Source organism: Hippopotamus amphibius, chromosome 9, assembly GCF_030028045.1.
Source record: "Hippopotamus amphibius kiboko isolate mHipAmp2 chromosome 9, mHipAmp2.hap2, whole genome shotgun sequence".
Taxonomy (NCBI): domain Eukaryota; kingdom Metazoa; phylum Chordata; class Mammalia; order Artiodactyla; family Hippopotamidae; genus Hippopotamus; species Hippopotamus amphibius.
In genome coordinates, this window is record NC_080194.1 from 37,430,985 (window position 1) to 37,447,245 (window position 16,261).

General features: G+C 39.7%; 2 protein-coding genes across 2 annotated transcripts in view; both read right to left on the reverse strand.

Moving 5' to 3' along the window:
* Window positions 1–3,304, reverse strand: part of LOC130861142 (olfactory receptor 2AG1-like) — a 124,012-nt gene extending 120,708 nt beyond the window's left edge. Inside the window, exon 1 of the mRNA XM_057749731.1 lies at window positions 3,255–3,304. The gene's annotated coding sequence lies outside the window, so the exon portion shown is untranslated. The remainder of the gene's footprint in view (window positions 1–3,254) is intronic.
* Window positions 466–15,534, reverse strand: LOC130860773 (growth hormone-inducible transmembrane protein-like). Its single transcript, XM_057749354.1, has 3 exons — window positions 14,706–15,534; window positions 3,255–3,428; window positions 466–482 (listed from the first exon to the last, which is right to left on the reverse strand). The coding sequence occupies exons 1-3, from the start codon at window positions 15,517–15,519 to the stop codon at window positions 466–468; spliced, it is 1,005 nt and encodes a 334-aa protein (XP_057605337.1). The 5' UTR covers window positions 15,520–15,534.
* Window positions 15,535–16,261: the final 727 nt, after the last annotated feature.

Below are 16,261 nucleotides of genomic sequence, written 5' to 3' on the forward strand. Positions count from 1 at the left end.
ATATCTTGAGGAAAAAGGGAAAAGTGTAAAGAAAAAAAATAAACAAAAACCTCAATTAAGTAGAGTCAGGAGACCAGAGAGAAAGCTCTCCCACCCTGGGACAATAGCAGAGTCCAACAGGAAGAAGGAAGACTCCTCTTTGTTCCTGTCAAGGACTCAGATGTGAAAAGCCATGGACTCTTTGTTTACTTGGCCTTCCCAACTTCCTTCTTCCTTGTATAAAAGCATTCTCCTTCTTTTACAGTGCAGGGACTTGCATATGGCTCGCCAAGATTGCAGATCCCAAATTTCAATTCTTTGCCGATCCTGAATAAACCCATGTTTGCTGGAGAAATATCTTGCAGTCTGTTTGTTTCACATCAGCAATTTTTTATAATCCATTTAAGTTATTATTAGGTGTTTAGACCAATTGTATACAACATCTTATTGAATTTTTCCTTCCAAACAAAATAAATTATAAATCAATTATACGATGAAAAGTGCTAAGGCAAAAAACACATCAGAGATGAAAATGGTAAGGGATTAAGAGATACAAAGTGCTATGTTTAAAATAAATAAGCAAAAAGGATATATTGTACAGCAGAGGGAAATATGGCCATTATTTTATAAGTTTAAATAGAGCATAGTCTATAAAAAATATTGAATCACTATATCTTACACCTCAAACTAGTATAATATTATGAATAAACTATACTTAAAAAATACATGAGGGAAGGGAAATAGAAAAGGGAATAGCAAGCATAGGATGGCAACTTCACAGAAAGTGGTTAGAAAGGCCTTCCTAAGAAAGCTATACTGAATAAAAGACCTAAAGGAATTGAAAGAGGGAGTCATTCATTTATCTGAGGAAAGAGCATTCTGGACAAAGGTAACAGCAAGTTTAAAATTCCTTAGACGTGAATGTGCCAGATGTACTTAAGAGGTTAGTACAGGAAGCTTTGATTTTATAGGAAAGTCTGGTTTTATTTTGGTGTCTGACCTCATGTCCCACAGGACACAAGAAAAAGATTTCTGATTTAGAGAGGGGCATGAGACTCAAAAGGAGGCTGTTTCAGTCATATAAGAATTAACATGCAGAGGTATATGCTGAAGTGTATGTTGTTGGTTTCTTGTTGTAACAAGCATAAATAGAGATAAAGGACCTAATGACATACTGTGTATATTAGTTGTCTAGGGCTTTAGTAGCAAAGTACCACAGACTGGGTGGCTTAAAATAACATACATTAATTGTCTTAAGTTTCTGGAGGCTAGAAGTTCAAAATTAAGGCGTCAGCAGAGCAAACCTTCGCCTGAAACCTGTAGGGAAAAATATTCCTTTGCCTTTTCAATTTTTTTGGTGATTTGCTGGCAACCTTTGGAATTCCTGAGTTTGCTGTTACAGCACCTCAATCTCTGCCTCCATTGTCACATGGTATTCTCTCTGGTGTCTCTTTCTCCTCTTCTTGTTATGATATATTGGTTGAAGGTTCACCCTACTCCAATATGACCTCATCTTAAGTAATTACATCTGGAATCACCCTATTTCCAAATAAGGTCACATTCTGAGCAACTGGGGGATGAGGATTTATTAACATATCTTTTAGAGGACAAAATTCAACCCATAAATCTGGGGTTAACTGTTCAGGCTCAAGGCAGATGGTCATGGCAAAATTGTGAGTTTGGGAAACTACTGAGAAGTGAAGGGATCTTGCCAAGATAACACAGAGCTCTGGGGCTCCTTCTCCACTTGTGCACTGAAGTCAGGAGGACAGAAAGCTTTTCTCCACATATTTGGTAAACCTGACCACTCCTAGAAAAGATGGGGCTCTCCATGACCTAGTCAGCAGGGAAACTATTGCTTCAAGTTATATTTTTAATTAAGAAATATTTATCATTTCAATAATTTATACTTCCCAAGAAAGAGAGTAATGATATCTATTTATGACAGTTTAAAGTGGCTATTTCTCAGTGCTATTCAAAGACATGTCTTCATCTTACGCCAAACATGTCTCTGAATCATATTGTTGAATAGGTCACTTCTTGGAGATTTTCCTGTGTGTGTTGATTCCATGCATGGAATACAGATTCAACTGTTTTCTACTTCAGATCAGGGCTCATCTTACATTAGTCTGTTCCTGATCTGATTTCCTCCTCTTCTTCTCCAAGTCTTTAGGTATCCATATTTCTTAAATGATCACTATAAACATAAATCAGTCATTTGAGATAAACTTTCTAGCATTCAGCCATCTTTGCTTTCCTATGTGGCTTTTAATTTCTTTCAATAATTTCTCCCATTTCCCTGAGAATGATGGCATATTGACTCATCAAGGAGAACTTTGTGAAGAGAAAGAAAGGACAATCTTATTTAGCAAAGGAAAGATGCACTGAACTCAGGAATTTCCAATCCTCTCCATTCTGAAAAATATTTTAGAGCAGGATGCCCCTCTGAGATAAAAAAAAAAAAAAGTAATTTAAAGATTTCAAATGTGAATTTGAAAAAAAAAAAAACCTAGATTTTTTTAATCACCATGAATTGCTGTTGTTTGGACAAACTGCAGAAATTATGGTGCCCCCCCAAATTAAACTACAAGGCCATTAGTTGATAGACTAAGAACATATGCTAATTTAAAGACAGACAATGAAGGCAATGTTTAAAAATCACTTAAACTGAGACGATTCCATGGGGCAAAAACCAGAAGTAAATGGAAAACAGGAAAATAGGAAACAATATATTTAGAGCTCATTATTATAGACACTGTCATGGCAGAAGATTGAAAAGGCCAGGGAAGAAAATTTGGTTGCCACAGCAATGTGTCTCTTTAATAAAACTTAGCATGATGATAGGATTACAGCAAATAAGAATAAACTCGTCTAGGCTAGCATCAGAAACTGCACTTAAGAGGAAATACTTTGAGAGGTCCAATCTACAGTAGATAATTTTCAGGTTTAGAGTATATGTTCTGAAATAGATGCCCTGAAGTGTCGTGAGGATTTTAGCATTTTACTCCTTCATCTTTCACTCTCTAAAGTGCCTCTTGGCCTGGAACTCAAGACTTGTAGTGTATTTGTCCTGTATCTACTTAGTTAAACTGAAATTACATTCTCTAGAACTTCCTTCCCTGTGTAGTTCAAGGTTCATGTAGACCACAGAGATATGTTTTTGTAAGACTTAGAAGGCAGATGTGAAGCAGTAGCTATACTCTTTGTATTCTTCTTCCAAGTAAGAAGTTGCTTAGGGACACTATTGCAACTCACAGATGCTGTCACTGACTCACCTTTTAGATGTGGGCCAGTGGTCCAGTCTACAACTCCATCAGCTCCCATCCAGCTCCACTCCTTCATGTGCTCTGACTTGTGGGCCAGGTAGGAGTTTAATATTGTGACAAAGGGCACCAGCTTCTTTTGCAGATTACCTGAAGTATCAAAGTTACATGATTGGATGATTAGAGCTGTAAGAGACCAAAACAGTCTTCAGCTCATCCTTATGGATTCCAGCTTACCATCATCCTCCCCCATGTCATGTTCATCTTACCTCTGCAAGTGCCTGTCCCTGTGACTTCAGGCCCACCACTAATCACAGAGGCAATAGTCACATTACTGCATGAGAGCAAATCCCTGTAATAAATCCCTTATTCCATATTATTCAAAATTTTTTCTCAGATAGAACTCTGATACAATGCTTCAGAGAAAATTAAGAAAATAATTTATATGTCATTGACCAGTGAAGCCAAGGGGCCATTTAGAGTGAGAGTACAAAGAGGATAAGGAAGGTTTTACAAAAAGGCCATAATGAATTACACTAGTGCATGTTTATGTAGAGTACAATGTGCTGCATGGCTTATGGGATCTTACTTCCCTTACTTCCCTCAACAGGAATTGAACCTGGGCCCTCGGTAGTGAAACTGCTGAGTCCTATAATCACTGGACCACCAGGAAATTCCCTATGTTAACCTGTTTAATAGCCAATAGGGTTCCAAGGAAAGATGGCAGATTGAACTTACGTATGTATTCCCTTCCCCTTCAGAGACCCTGCTAAAATGATAGTTAAAAAACAAACAAACACAAAAACCTTTCTCATGTAAATTTATAAGAGTGAGAACAGAAGAGGCTCTGGGAGGGGATGGGAGACTTTGAAAATGCACCGAAGGGGACTTCCCTGGTGGCGCAGTGCTTAAGAATCTGCCTACCAGTGCAGGTGACACGGGTTCGATCCCTGGTCCTGGAAGCTCCCACATACAGTGGAGCAACTAAGTCCATGTGCCACAATTACTGAGCCTGTGCTCTAGAGCCTGTGAGCCACAACTCCTGACCTCATGTGCCACAACTACTGAAGACTGCATGCCTAGAGCTCATGCCCCACAACAGGAGAAGCCACCGCACTGAGAAGCCAGCACACTGCAACAAGGAGTAGCTCCCACTTGCTGCAACTAGAGAGAAAAATCCCATGCACAGCAATAAAGACCCAATACATCTAAATAAATAAATAGATTAATAAATTCAAAAAAAGAAAAGAAAATGCATGGAAGGCTGCTAGTTGATAGAACAGCCATAGCCCAAGTTGCTCAGAAAAGATGAGCAGATTCACCCTGACAAAAACATACATGAGAATCAGCTGAGTCAGAAACTCGAAGACAACCCATACAATGAAGAATGTGCTCCCCTGCTCAGAAAGCCTGGAGCAGGAAATCCATGATGGGAATTCTATCTCTTACCCAAATCCAAGGGTAACCTTTAGTAATTAGTAATCTCTCCTAATGCACTCAGTATTCACTACTGGTACCACGATGCAGCTGAATCCCTTTCAGAACCAGCAAAGTCCACAACTGTTCCCATAATACTGGCAGCTCCTCCCTAAGTCCATTCTTACCACTCCCATGGTGGCCACTCCTCTGATTAAGCTTCTGACTTGATTGCCCTTTGTACTCTACCTGGCCATTCTGAAAATCCCTCATGTTCTTCTGAAATAGGGGCCATCCTGTATTCCCATCCACTACAAATTCTCTACATTTACTTTTCTCAATTCATATGGGTGGATATTTATTCTGGATTCTAGAGTATTCAATATCATCAATTATTTTAAAAAAATGTCAAAACCTCTAGAAAGTCATAGGAGACCCTCCTCTTGCATGGTGATGGAAACTTCCTTGAATTTCATTTTCTGTTTTGTATAATCAGCTTGAATATCTGAATCTGAGTGTGATGGAGTTTATAGTGGAGGGCCCTTTAAGCAGGACTTGAATGGGAAGAAGAGATGGAAAGAATTAATTTTTTGAGACACCACTTCAGATTAAGCCCTGGAATTGTCTCCTTTCATCAACACAATGAAAAGTAGTAAGATGGAATGTTGCTGAACTAAACTTGAGTCCACTAGCACATGTACAGTAAAGCCAATGTACTGACACCAGGTTGTGGGGAAGAAATATGCTGCATTTATTGCAAGGCCACACAAGGAGAATGGACAGCTAATGCTCAAATGGTCCAAATTCCCCAACGGATATTAGAAAAGGGCTTTTTTTAAAGGCAGGGTGAGGGAGAGAATCACAGGGTGCATGATCAGCTTGTGCACAATTCCTAGGTTGGTTGACAGTGAGGTCACAGGGTGGTGTCACAGGGGTTAACGTCATCAATCTACAGTCTCCAGTCAGTCTAGGGTCCATGTGCTCACAATCATCATGCAGTTAACTTCTTACATCTGGTGGAGGTGTTTACAGTGTATGCAAAACAACTCAGGAAGTTGCACCAGACACTGTTATCTGTGTACTTCTGGAAGGAACTAGAGATTCTGTGACTTTGCTATATGGCAGATCTAGTGTTTAAATTGTTATCAGTTTTCCTGGCCTAACTGCCATTTTTTGTTACTACCAGTTCACATTATTTCAATCATTAATTCCTGAACAAGCCTTTTGCAACTCAGGGGAGGCCTGTGAGACTAAAGCTTTTCTACAAACAAGAGACAGGTGGAACACATGGGACACCAGGCAGTTCTGCCCTAGGAAGGCCCCATAGGGTCCTACTTGGTTACAGAATTGAAATATTAAATGAGTGGCCCAAGGCTGCATAGTTAGAATGTAGTGGACTTCCTAGCTGGCACAGTGGTTGGGAGTCTGCCTACCAATGCAGGGGACACGGGTTCGAGCCCTGCTCTGGGAGGATTCAACATGCCGCAGAGCAACTAAGCCTGTGCACCACAACTATTGAGCCTGTGCCCTACAACCCATGAGCCACAACTATTGAGCCCATGTGCCACAACTATTGAAGCCCACATGCCTAGAGCCTGTGCTCCACAAGAAGAGGAGCCATTACGAGCCCTCACGCCACAATGCAGAGTAGCCCCTGCTCTTAGCAACTAGAGAAGGCCCATGTGCAGCAATGAAGACACAAAGCAGCCAATAAATAAATAAAATAAATAAATTTATTTAAAAAAAAAAGAAAAAAAGTAGTGACAATGGGTTTGAGTTCACTCTCCATGTAGTTCATGACTTTAAGGAGACTAATGTCAAAAGCTCTCTCTTAATTGGACAAATCAGCCCAAATTTGCATATCCTTGCCATCTACAATGATAATGCCACCTGGTTATTTGCTCAGAAATTCATGTTTTCTGAAGTGAGTAGGATAGAAGTATGATCAGACAACAGAAGCAGGAAAATCTCAGGGTTCACAGGAGAAAAGGAGGATGTTTTTTCTTTCTACCTCATCTGGCAAGCAAAGCCCTACTGCACAATGCCCTGAGAGACAGGGAGAGAAGTCCACTGAAAGCAGGATCTGATGCCTCTGGGTCTTTCCCTGTATGATATTGTGATTTATAATAAGAAATATATACTTGAATTTTGTCCCTGTTCCTGACACAGGGCTCTTTAAACTCTTATAAATTCCTAAGTTATAAGAGCAGTAGAAGCATCCTTTGTTCTAATGAGGCAACTCTGAGTGGACTCCTGGATTGGGGGGGGATGGTCACTAAGAAGACAAAACCATGATTAGAAGTTTCATATTTTCAGGCCTCCACACCCTATTCTCCAGAGGGTGGAGAGGGGATGGAAATGAAATTAATAATACATAAATTTTACATGAGAAAGCCTCCAAAAAATCCCAATAGCACAGGGTTTGGAGAATTTTCAGTTTGGTGAACACATCCACATACCAAGAGGCTGATGCGCCCCAACTCAACAGGGACAGAATCTCCTGCACTCAGCACCCAACAAGACCACAAGCTACATATCTCTTCATCTGGCTGTTCATCTGTATCCTTTACCACATTCTTTTTTTTCTTTTTTCATAAATTTATTTATTTACTTATTTGTTGGCTGTGTTGGGTCTTTGTTGCTGCACACGGGCTTTCTCTAGTTGCGATGAGCAGTGTCTACTCTTCATTGTGGTGCGTAGGCTTCCCATTGCAGTGGCTTCTCTTGTTGCAGAACATGGGTTCTAGGCACGTAGGCTTCAGTACTTGTGGCACATGGGCTCAATAGTTGTGGCTCATGGGCTCTAGAGCACAGGCTCAATAGTTGTGGTGCACAGGTTTAGTTGCTCGGTGGCATGTGGGATCTTTCTGGAGCAGGGATCGAACCCATGTCCCCTGCATTGGCAGGCAGATTCTTAACCACTGCACCACCTAGGAAGCCCCCCACATTCTTTTCTAAACTAGTAAACATAAGTGTTTGCTGAGTTCTATGAGCCCTCTAGCATGTACATCAAACTCGAAGAGGCAGTGTTGGGAACTTTTTTTTTTTTGTGGCTATTTCAAGCATCTTTTTTTATTTAAGCTCTTTATTGGAATATGATTGCTTTACACTCGTGTACCAGTTTTTGAGGTACACGAAAGTGAATCATTTGTGTTTACACATATATCCCCATATTCACACCCTCCCATGACTCCCTCCCACCTTCCCTGTCCTGGCCCTCTAAAGCATCACCCTTCATCGAGTTGATCTCCCCTTGTTATACAGCAACTTCTCACTAACTATCTATTTTACATTTGGTAGTGTATGTATGTCTATGCTACTCTCTCACTTCATCCCAGCTTCCCCTTTGCCCTACATCCGAACCCCCCAGCCCTGTGTCCTCAAGTCCATTCTCTACATCTGCATCTCCACTCTTGCCATGTCACTGGGTTCATCACTAACATTTCTTCAGATTCCATATATATGAGTTAGCATACGGTATTTGTTTTTCTCTTTCTGGCTTACTTCACTCTGTATGACAGTCTCTAGGGCTATCCACCTCATTACATATAGTTCAATTTCATTCCTTTTTGTGGCTGAGTAATATTCCATTGTATATACGTGCCACATCTTCTTTATCCATTCCTCTGTTGATGGGCATTTAGGTTGCCTCCATGTCCTAACTACTGTAAATAGTGCTGCAATGAACATTATGGTATATGTTTCTTTTTGGGTTATGGATTTCTCTGGGTATATGACAGTAGTGGGATTGCTGGGTCATATGGTAGTTCCATTTTTAGTTTTTTAAGGAACCTCCAAATTGCTTTCCATAATGGCTGTACCAGCTTACAGTCATTCCCACCAAAAGTGCAGGAGGGTTCCCTTTTCTCTACACTCTCTCCAACATTTGTTGTTTCTAGATTTTTTGATGATGGCTATTCTGACCGGTGTGAGGTGATACCTCATTGTGGCTTTGACTTGCATTTCTCTAATGATGAGTGATGTTGAGCATCTTTTCATGTGTGTGTTAGCCATATGCATGTCTTCTTTGGAGAAATGTCTATTTAGGTCTTCTGCCCATTTGTGGATTGGGTTATTTGCTTTTTTGGTATTAAGCTGCATGAGCTGCTTATATATTTTGGAGATTACTCCTTTGTCCATTGCTTCATTGGCAAGTATTTTCTCCCATCCAGAGGGTTGTCTTCTTGTCTTGTTTATGGTTTCTTTCACTGTGGAAAAGATTTTACATTTCATTAGGTCCCATTTGTTTATTCTTGATTTTATTTCCATTATTCTTGGAGGTGGGTCAAAAATGATCTTGCTTTGATGTATGTCATAGAGTGTTCTGCCTATGCTTTCATATAGGAGTTTTATAGTGCCTGGCCTTATATTTAGTTCTTTAATCCATTTTGAGTTTATTTTTGTGTATGGTGTTAGGAAGTGTTTTAATTTCATTCTCTGACATGTAGCTGTCCAATTTTCCCAGCACCACTTATTGAAGAGGCTGTCTTTTTTCCATTCTATATTCTTGCCTCCTTTTGTCAAAGATAAGGGGCCCATATGTGCTTGGGTCTACCTCTGGGCTCTCTATTCTGTTCCGTTGATGTACCTTTCTATTTTTTTGCCAGTACCATACTGTCTTGATCACTATGGCCTTGTAGTATAGTTTGAAGTCAGGAAGCCTGATTCCACCAACTCCGTCTTTCCTTCTCAAGATTGCTTTGGCTATTCGGGGTCTTTTGCATTTCCATGCAAATCGTCAGATTTCTTGTTCTAGTTCTGTGAAAAATGCCATTGGTAATTTGATTGGGATTGCATTGAATCTGTAAATTGCTTTGGGTAGGATGGTCATTTTAATAATTTTGATTCTTCCAATCCAAGAACATGGTATATCTCTCCAACTGTTTGCATCGTCTTTGATTTCTTTCATCAGTGTCTTATAATTTTCTGCATGCAGGTCTTTTGCCTCCTTATGCAGGTTTGCTCCAAGGTATTTTGTTCTCTTTGTTGCAATGGTAAATGGGAGAGTTTCCTTAATTTCGCTTTCTGCTCTTTCGTTGTTAGTGTATAGGAATGCAAGAGATTTCTGTGCATTAATTTTATATCCTACTATTTTACTAAATTCATCAATAAGTGCTAGCAGTTTTCTGGTAGAATCTTTAGGGTTTTCTATGTATAATATGTCATCTGCAAAGAGTCACAGTTTTAATTCTTTTCCAATTTGGATTCCTTTTATTTCATTTTCTTCTCTGATTTCTGTGGCTAAAACTTCCAAAACTATGTTGAATAATACTGGTGAGAGTAGGCACCCTTGTCTTGTTTCTATTTTTAGAGGGAATGCTTTCAGTTTTTCACCATTTAGAATGACATTGGCTGTTGGTTTGTCACATGTGGCTTTTATTACGTTGAGGTAATTTCCTTCTATGCCCATTATCTGGACAGCTTTTATCATAAATGGTTTTTGAATTTTGTCAAAAGCTTTTTCGCATCTATTGAGATGATCATATGGTTTTATCCTTCAAGTTGTTAATATGATGTATCACATTTCTGATTTGGGTATATTGAAGAATCCTTGCATTCCAGGGAGAAACCCCAGTTGATTGTGGTGTATAAGCTTTTTAATGTGCTGTTGTATTCTGTTCACTAGTATTTTGTTGAGGATTTTTGCATCTATATTCATCAGTGATATTGGCCTGCAATTTTCTTTTTTTTTCTCACATCATTGCCTGGTTTGGAATCAGGGTGATGGTGGCCTTGCAGAATGAGTTTGGGTGTGTTCCTCCTTCTGCTATATTTTGGAAGAATTTGAGCAGGATAGGTGTTATCTCTTCTCTAAATGTTTGATAGAATGTGCCTGTGAATCCACTTGGCCCTGGGCTTTTGTATGTTGTGAGAATTTAAATCACAGTTTCAACTCCACTGCTTGTGATGGGTCTGTTCATATTTTCTATTTCCTCCTGGTTCAGTCTTGGAAGATTGTGCTTTTCAAAGAATTTATCTTTTTCTTCCGGATTATCCAATTTACATGCATATAGTTGCTTGTAGTAGTCTCTCCTGATGTTTTGTATTTCTCTGATATCAGCTATTACTTCTCCTTTTTCATTTCTGATTCTGTTGATTTGCTTCTTCTCCCCTTTTTTCATGATAAGTTTGGCTAATGGTTTATCAATTATTTTTTATCTTCTCAAAGAACCAGCTTTTAGTTTCATTGATCTTTGCTATTGTTTCCTTCATTTCTTTTTCATTTATTTCTGATCTGAGCTTTATGATTTCCTTTCTTCTGCTCACGTTGGGGTTTTTTTGTTCTTCTTTCTCTAATTGTTTGAGGTGTAAGGTTAGGTTGTTTATTTGATATTTTTCTTGCTTCTTGATGTAGCACTGTATTGCTATAAACTTCCCTCTTAGAACTGCTTTTGCTGCATCCCATAGGTTTTGGGTTGTTGTGTGTTCATTGTCATTTGTTTCTAGGTATTTTTTTATTTCCTCTTTGATTTTTTCAGTGATTTCTTGGCTTTTTAATAACCTATTGTTTACTCTATATGTATTTGTATTTTTTACAGTTTTTTTTTTTTTTCATGTAATTGATATCTAGTCTCATAGCATTGTGGTCAGAGAAAATGCTTGATATGATTTCAATTTTTTTGAATTTACTGAGGGTTGATTTGTGAACCCAAGATGTGATCTATCCTGGAGAATGTTCTGTGTGCACTTGAGAAGTGATTGTATTCTGTAGTTTTTGGATGGAATGCCCTATAAATATCAATTAAGTTGAGATGGTCTAATGTGTCATTTAAAGCTTGTGTGTCCTTATTTATTTTCTGTTTGGATGATCTGTCCATTGATGTAAGTGGGGTGTTCAAGTCTCCTACTATTATTGTGTTACTGTGGATTTCCCCTTTTATGGCTGTTAGAATTTGCCTTATGTATCGAGGTGCTCCTGTGTTGGCTGCATAGACATTTACAATTGTTATATGTTCTTCTTGGATGGATCCTTTGATCATTATGTAGTGTCCTTCCTTGTCTCTTGTAATGGTCTTTACTGTTTTTTTTGTTTGTTTGTTTGTTTTTTTGCAGTATCTTTGTCTGGTTTTGGTATCAGGGTGATGGTGGCTTCATAAAATGAGTTTGGGAGTGTTTCTTCCTCTGCAATATTTTGGAAGAGTTTGAGAAGGATGGGTATTAGCTCTTCTCTAAATGTTTGATAAAATTCACTTTTGAATCCATCTGCTCCTGGACTTTTGTTTGTTGGGAGGTTTTTAATCACAGTTTCAATTTCATTACCTTTGATTGGTCTGTTCATATTTTCTATGTCTTCCTGATTCAGTCTTGGTAGGTTATACCTTTCTAAGAATCTGTCCATTTCATCCAGGTTGTCCATTTTATTGGCATATAATTGCTTGTAGTAATCCCTTATGGTGCTTTTTATTTCTGTGGTGTCCATTGTAACTTCTCCTGTTTCTTTTCTAATTTTATTAATTTGAGTCCTCTCCCTCTTTTTCTTAATGAGCCTTGCTAGAGGTTTGTCAATTTTATTTATCCTCTCAAAGAACCAGCTTTTAGTTTTATTGATTTTTGCTATGGTTTTCTTTGTCTCTATTTCATTTATTTCTGCTCTGATCTTTATGATTTCTCTCCACCTACTCACTTTGGGTTTTGTTTGCTCTTCTTCTTTCTCTAGTTTATTTAGGTGTAAGGTTAGATTTTGGGGGGGGGATTTTTCTTGTTTCTTGAGGTAGGATGGTATCGAAAACTTCCCTCTTAGCACTGCCTTTGCTGCATCCCATAGGTTTTGCATAATTGTGTTTTTATTGTCATATGTCTCTAGGTATTTTTTTTTTATGTGTGTGCTATTTGGAAGAGACTACTGAATTTATTCTCCAGAAGAAAAAGCAGACCTGAAGCATCACATTACTGGAACACTTGAAATATGTTGACAAGTTCTTATCTTCTAAACTTCAATGAAAGCTGCTTGCACGCACTATTTAAAGAATATGTGGGGGAGGAAAAAGATGGCGGCGAAGTAGAGAGACGTGGAGTGCATCCCTCTCCACAGATGCATTGGGAATGCACAGAAGGATGCAGTAATTCCCACAGAGAACCACCTGAACACCAGCAGACGGCCTTGGACACCAGAAAGGACTGCGGGGAGCCCGACATAGCCGGTAGGGAGGCATCTATGACGGCTCAAAGAGGGTGAAGTGGTGGACCTGTGACAGATGGGAGGGAGTGAGAAACATACGGAGGGTCCGCAGCGCAGCTCAGCGCTCCCGGACCAAGACATCGATCCGCAGCTGAACGGAGGGTCCATGAGTGGGAGCGTGGGAACCGGAGAGCTGGTTCAGGGGGAGAAACATTGTTGCCGGTAGGGTGACGGACTGAGAGAACAGGAGGGAGGAGGTCCGCGGAGAGGAGTGCCCGTCCCTGAGAGCTGCCTGGCCATGATGGCGGCTGCAGGCTGCAGGCTCACCGGCGGGGGGGAGGAGCCGCGCGCATAGCCTCTCTTTCTCTTTCGGCACCTCTGCAACAGGCAGTGGAGAGACGCCCGAGCGCCACCTACCGCGCTCAGGGATAACAAGCACCCTCAGGAACTCGGACGGAGCTAGATTAAAACCCCTTGCAATGCCAGCAGCAGGAAGGCTGCCGAGAGAAAAAAAAAACAAAAAACAAACAACAGCAACAACAACAACAAAAAAACCCTAGAGAGGCCCAACTCTAAGACTTTCTGTTTATGCCTGAGCCATTGGCGTCCCTCTGCAACAGGCACCTCCAAGCCTGAATGAAACAACAGTGCGCCACTGCTCACTCACTCCCAGGAGAAGGAGCCACTATTGCACCCTCTCCCTCCCCACACACCGACGCTTACAGACGAACAATAAAGGAACCTCTGCTGGTCACAGAATAACGCAAAAAAACCCAAGGCAAGGAGAAGGACACTTACAGCTGAGACGCTAAGGAAACAGAAATAGTAGTATTAATACCTATTGAACTGGTCCATTCTGGGATCAGTTCTGGATTTTTTTTTTTCTTTTTCTTTTTCTCTCTCTTTTTTTTTTTTTCTTTATTAAATACGATCTTAGCCCTAAGGGATCTACAAGTTTTATAACATAATTTTTTAATGATTTTTTTATTCTTTTTTTTTTTTTGCCTTTTTATATACTTCTATATCTAGCTATGTTTTTGGTAGTATGGACAATATATCTCTCATACTTTCCTTTCATCCCTATCTTTTATACATTTCTATTCTTTTCTTTTTATTTGCAAATTTCCAACCACACTATGCTCTTCTGTTCCCCTTTCTTCCAGCCTTTTAAAGTTTATTTTATCTTAACATACTTATAAGCAACACTATCGGTGTGCTCAGACTCCTTGCTATATTCTCCAGATGACACACTGCCTTGGTATTTAATATTAGGCTTTTGTCTTTATCTTGGTTCTTAGTACAGTTATCTAATTACATTCTGAGAATCTCCATTCTGTCTGGTGGTACTCTAGCTCTTTTCTATATTTGATCCTAGCTTACAAAATCTCCCTGGATAAATGTTTGTATGTGTAAGCTGTTATTTGTTTGTTTGTATGCTTTTGCTTTTGTCTCTGATTTGTTCTGTTTCAGTTGTCAATTTCTGTTCGGTTTCTCTTTGAATATCTGATAGCACACTTGGGTTCTGTCAGGTCTTTCTAGAGCCTTATGTCCTAATGGATTCAGTAATTGTGTGTCTTATATATGTATGTGTTTCCTAGACTTAATATTCGTATAATCCAATACTTGGACATTAGTCTGAGGCTTGGACAGTCTTCTATAAACACCTCTATCGCCAGGACAAGCAACTCCAAAAGTTTGGACAACCATGAGGAAACAAAGAAACACCATGCATGCAAAGCAGCAGGAAAAAAACCCACAAGACCAAATAAATGAGGAGGAAATAGGAAAAATGCTTGAAAAAGAATTGAGAGTAATGATATAAAAATGATACAAAATCTCCATAACAAAATAGAGAAAGTACAAGAAACAGTTCATAAGAACTCAGAAAAACAAACAGCAATGCATAACAAAATAACTGAAACTAAAACCAGCCACAGTGGTAGGTGGAAGAAACATAGATCCTAGTGAGGACATGAAGATGACACCCAGGCCCACGCCCAGGGGTGCTCCCATATTCAAAAACTTCTCACTGGGCGCACACATAGCTACGGTGGAGAGGCCTCCTACAATGCCAACTGTGTACCATGCAGCTCTGACGAGAAGAGGCCCCCCCAATATCATCAGAGGTGCCACCACTGCACCCATCACACCAGAATGTAGTAACCAAGCAAGATGCTTTGGGCCTGGGCTCTGGTCATAGGATATTGACTGTACCAGCATTCCAGCTCCAATCATGGCTGCAAAGGTTGCACCAATTGTCACCCAAGAGCCTCTCATCATGAAGTTCATGAGAGCTGGAGTTCTGCTCACTGCCAGGGCAGACAAAGCTGTTATGCCAATACTTCCTGCTAAGTACATATAGGTGGAATGAATTCTATCCTTCACATACTGTGGCCAAATTACAGCTTTTTCAATAGCTCCAATCTCATTAGACATTCCCAAGCCATAGTAGCACAAAGCTCCAAGAGCAACAGCAGCCCCTCCAGCAATAAACCATCTTCCCATCTGATCGATTTTAAATATTTTTTCCAATGATGGTTCCAAAGCTGCCTCCTTGAGCTTTTGGCTAGTTTTTCCATGCCGAATCCCAATTCTTGTCTTGGTGGCATATTCCCTTCTGGGTGTTAAGAGCCATTGATTCTTTGTGATGGAATTCTTCACTACAGGGGAGGCCTTGGTGAAAGCTGGGTGGAAAACCCTGGAAGGTAGTGTCCGGAGACACACAAGTTTTGCGGCCAGCATAGTGGTGCACCAGGTTTACCAAGCAGATCTGAAATGCTCAGTCCCTGGTTACCTCAAGCGTGCAGTTCCCCTCCCGGGCCGCCAAAACGGCACAGCACATGCCTCCCGCCTCCTCACCCACCGCTTACTGACTATCTAGGTATTTTTTTATTTCCTCTTTGATTTCTTCAATGATCTGTTGGTTATTTAGGAGCATATTGTTTAGCCTCTCTGTGTTTGTGTTCTTTACAGTTTTTTTTTTCCTGTAATTGATTTCTAATCTCATAGCATTGTGGTCAGAAAATATGCTTGATATGATTTCAATTTTTTTGAATTTACTAAGGCTTGATTTATGACCCAAAATATGGTCTATCCTGGAGAATGTTCCATGTGCACTTGAGAAGAACGTGTAATCTGCTGTTTTTGGATGTAATGTCCTATAGATATCTATTAAATCCAGCTGATTTATTGTGTCATTTAAAGCTTGTGTTTCCTTATTAATTTTCTGTGTGGATGATCTGTCCATTGGTGTATGTGGGGTGTTAAAGTCCCCTACTATGATTGTGTTACTGTCGATTTCCTCTTTCATAGTTGTTAGCATATTCCTTATGTATTGAGGTGCTCCTATATTGGGTGCATATATATTTATAATTGTTATCTCTTCTTCTTGGATTGATCCCACAATCTTTATGTAGTATCCTTTCTTCTCTCTTGTAACATTTTTTTATTTTAAATTCTACTTTATCTGATATGAGTATTGCTA